The sequence below is a fragment of the Crocuta crocuta genome, unplaced genomic scaffold, assembly GCF_008692635.1.
Source record: "Crocuta crocuta isolate KB4526 unplaced genomic scaffold, BGI_CrCroc_1.0 scaffold95, whole genome shotgun sequence".
Classification (NCBI taxonomy): Eukaryota; Metazoa; Chordata; class Mammalia; order Carnivora; family Hyaenidae; genus Crocuta; species Crocuta crocuta.
This window is the reverse complement of record NW_027530971.1, coordinates 8,410,100-8,411,806: the sequence shown is the minus strand read 5'-3', so window position 1 is coordinate 8,411,806 and position 1,707 is coordinate 8,410,100. Positions and strand designations below refer to the sequence as shown.

Sequence of the window (1,707 nt, the reverse complement as noted above, 5' to 3'; positions counted from 1 at the left end):
CATCCTTCTTTTTTTAAAAAAAATAGTTTTATTTATTTCTAGGAGAGAGAGAGAGACAGCGTGAGCAGGGGAGGGTCAGAGAGAGAGGGAGACACAGACTCTGAAATAGGCTCCAGGCTCTGAGCTGGCAGTCAGCACAGAGCCCACGCGGGGCTCGAACCCACGAACCGCGAGATCATGACCTAAGCGAAAGTCGGACGCTTAACCGAGTAAGCCACCCAGGCGCCCCAAGACTCATCCTTCTTGATATGTATTGTGTTTCTCCTTCCTTTGGACAACTGCGCGATGCTGACTTGATTCACCACCTTTCCTGGGGAAAGGAATCTGGTGCGCATCCAAGGTTTTGTTACCTTGGCAACAGCTGCAAGGAAGGTCCTATTGAACGTGTACTTGCGCTGCCCTTGGCACGTGCTTAGGAGTGTCCGGGTTGGCTCTAATCTGCGTGAGTATTTTGGCGCATCTAAAGGGCAGCTAGGGGAGGAGCGGCAGCGGCCAGGCAGCCAAGCTTCGCGAAGGCTCTCAGCGCGCGGCGGCCCGCAGGCACCCGGCCGCCACGATGCCCAAGAGGAAGGTCAGCTCCGCCCAAGAGGAGGTCGCGACGTTGTCAGCTAAACCCGCTCCTGCGAAAGTGGAAGCGAAGCCCAAAAAGGCGGCGGGAAAGGATAAATCTTCAGACAAAAAAGTACAAACAAAGGGGCAAAGGGGAGCAAAGGGAAAACAGGCCCAAGTGGCTAACCAAGAAACAAAAGAAGACTTACCTGCAGAAAACGGAGAAACTAAAACCGAGGAGAGTCTGGCCTCTGAGGAAGCAGGAGAGAAAGAAGCCAAGTCTGGTTAATACCACATCCCATGTCTTCTCAGTGGCCCCTGTGTCCCTTCTTGTACAATCCAGAGGAATATTTTTATCAACTATTTTGTAAATGCAAGTTTTCTAGTAGCTCTAGAAACATTTTTAAGAAGGAGGGTATCCCACCTCATCCCATTTTTTAAGTGTAAATGCTTTTTTTTAAGAGGTGAAATCATTTGCTGGTTGTTTATTTTTTGGTACAACCAGAAAATAGTGGGATATTGAATATGGGAGGCTTTGATCGTCTTGGGTGTCAGCTTAACATTCCATAGATGGGGTAGTTTTTATATCCTGTAATACCAAGCATACTAATGGCAATTTGGAGTCAGTCGTGCATTTAATATGTCTGGAACATTTTAAATACTTCTATTCCCTTGTTGTTTTTGGTAGAATTGTTTCCTAAAGAAAACCACTCCTTGATCCTGGCTCTCCCTGTCGGAATTTGTGCACTTTGCAACATCTTGGTGTCCTCACCCAGTTTCCTAGTAACCTTGTGAATGTGCTGTGCAAAATTGAACATTGGAGTGTGTAGTATATATGATACTAAATTGTGAGTTAATGGGAGCTAATTAACAGTGTAACAGCATATCAGCATTTGAAGGTATTGGTACTTTATATGCTGTTAAGGGAAATTTGACTCCAAATTTTAAGCTGGACAGTCACTGGAATAACTTAGAAAAGAACCACAACTACATGATTTGTTTAGATTTTCAGTATGTCTGGTAAGAATTGTGTGCAAACTGAATTGTCTGTGCCGATCCTCGGAACAACCAATAAAAATTCAGTTATGAAAGAAAAAAAAATAATAAAGGGCAGCTAGACCTAAGCAAAGCGGAGAGAAAGAAGGCAACTAGGAAAAG

General features: G+C 45.0%; 1 protein-coding gene across 1 annotated transcript; it reads left to right on the top strand.

The window, feature by feature from the left end:
* Positions 1–556: 556 nt before the first annotated feature.
* On the top strand, positions 557–838 carry LOC144236163 (non-histone chromosomal protein HMG-14-like). Its single transcript, XM_077769773.1, has one exon. It carries the CDS (start codon positions 557–559, stop codon positions 836–838), a length of 282 nt encoding a protein of 93 aa, XP_077625899.1.
* Positions 839–1,707: the final 869 nt, after the last annotated feature.

What these genes read in the sequence shown, in the direction of transcription:
- LOC144236163 (XM_077769773.1), top strand. Translation starts at nt 557, where the DNA reads ATGCCCAAGAGGAAGGTCAGCTCCGCCCAAGAGGAGGTCGCGACGTTG.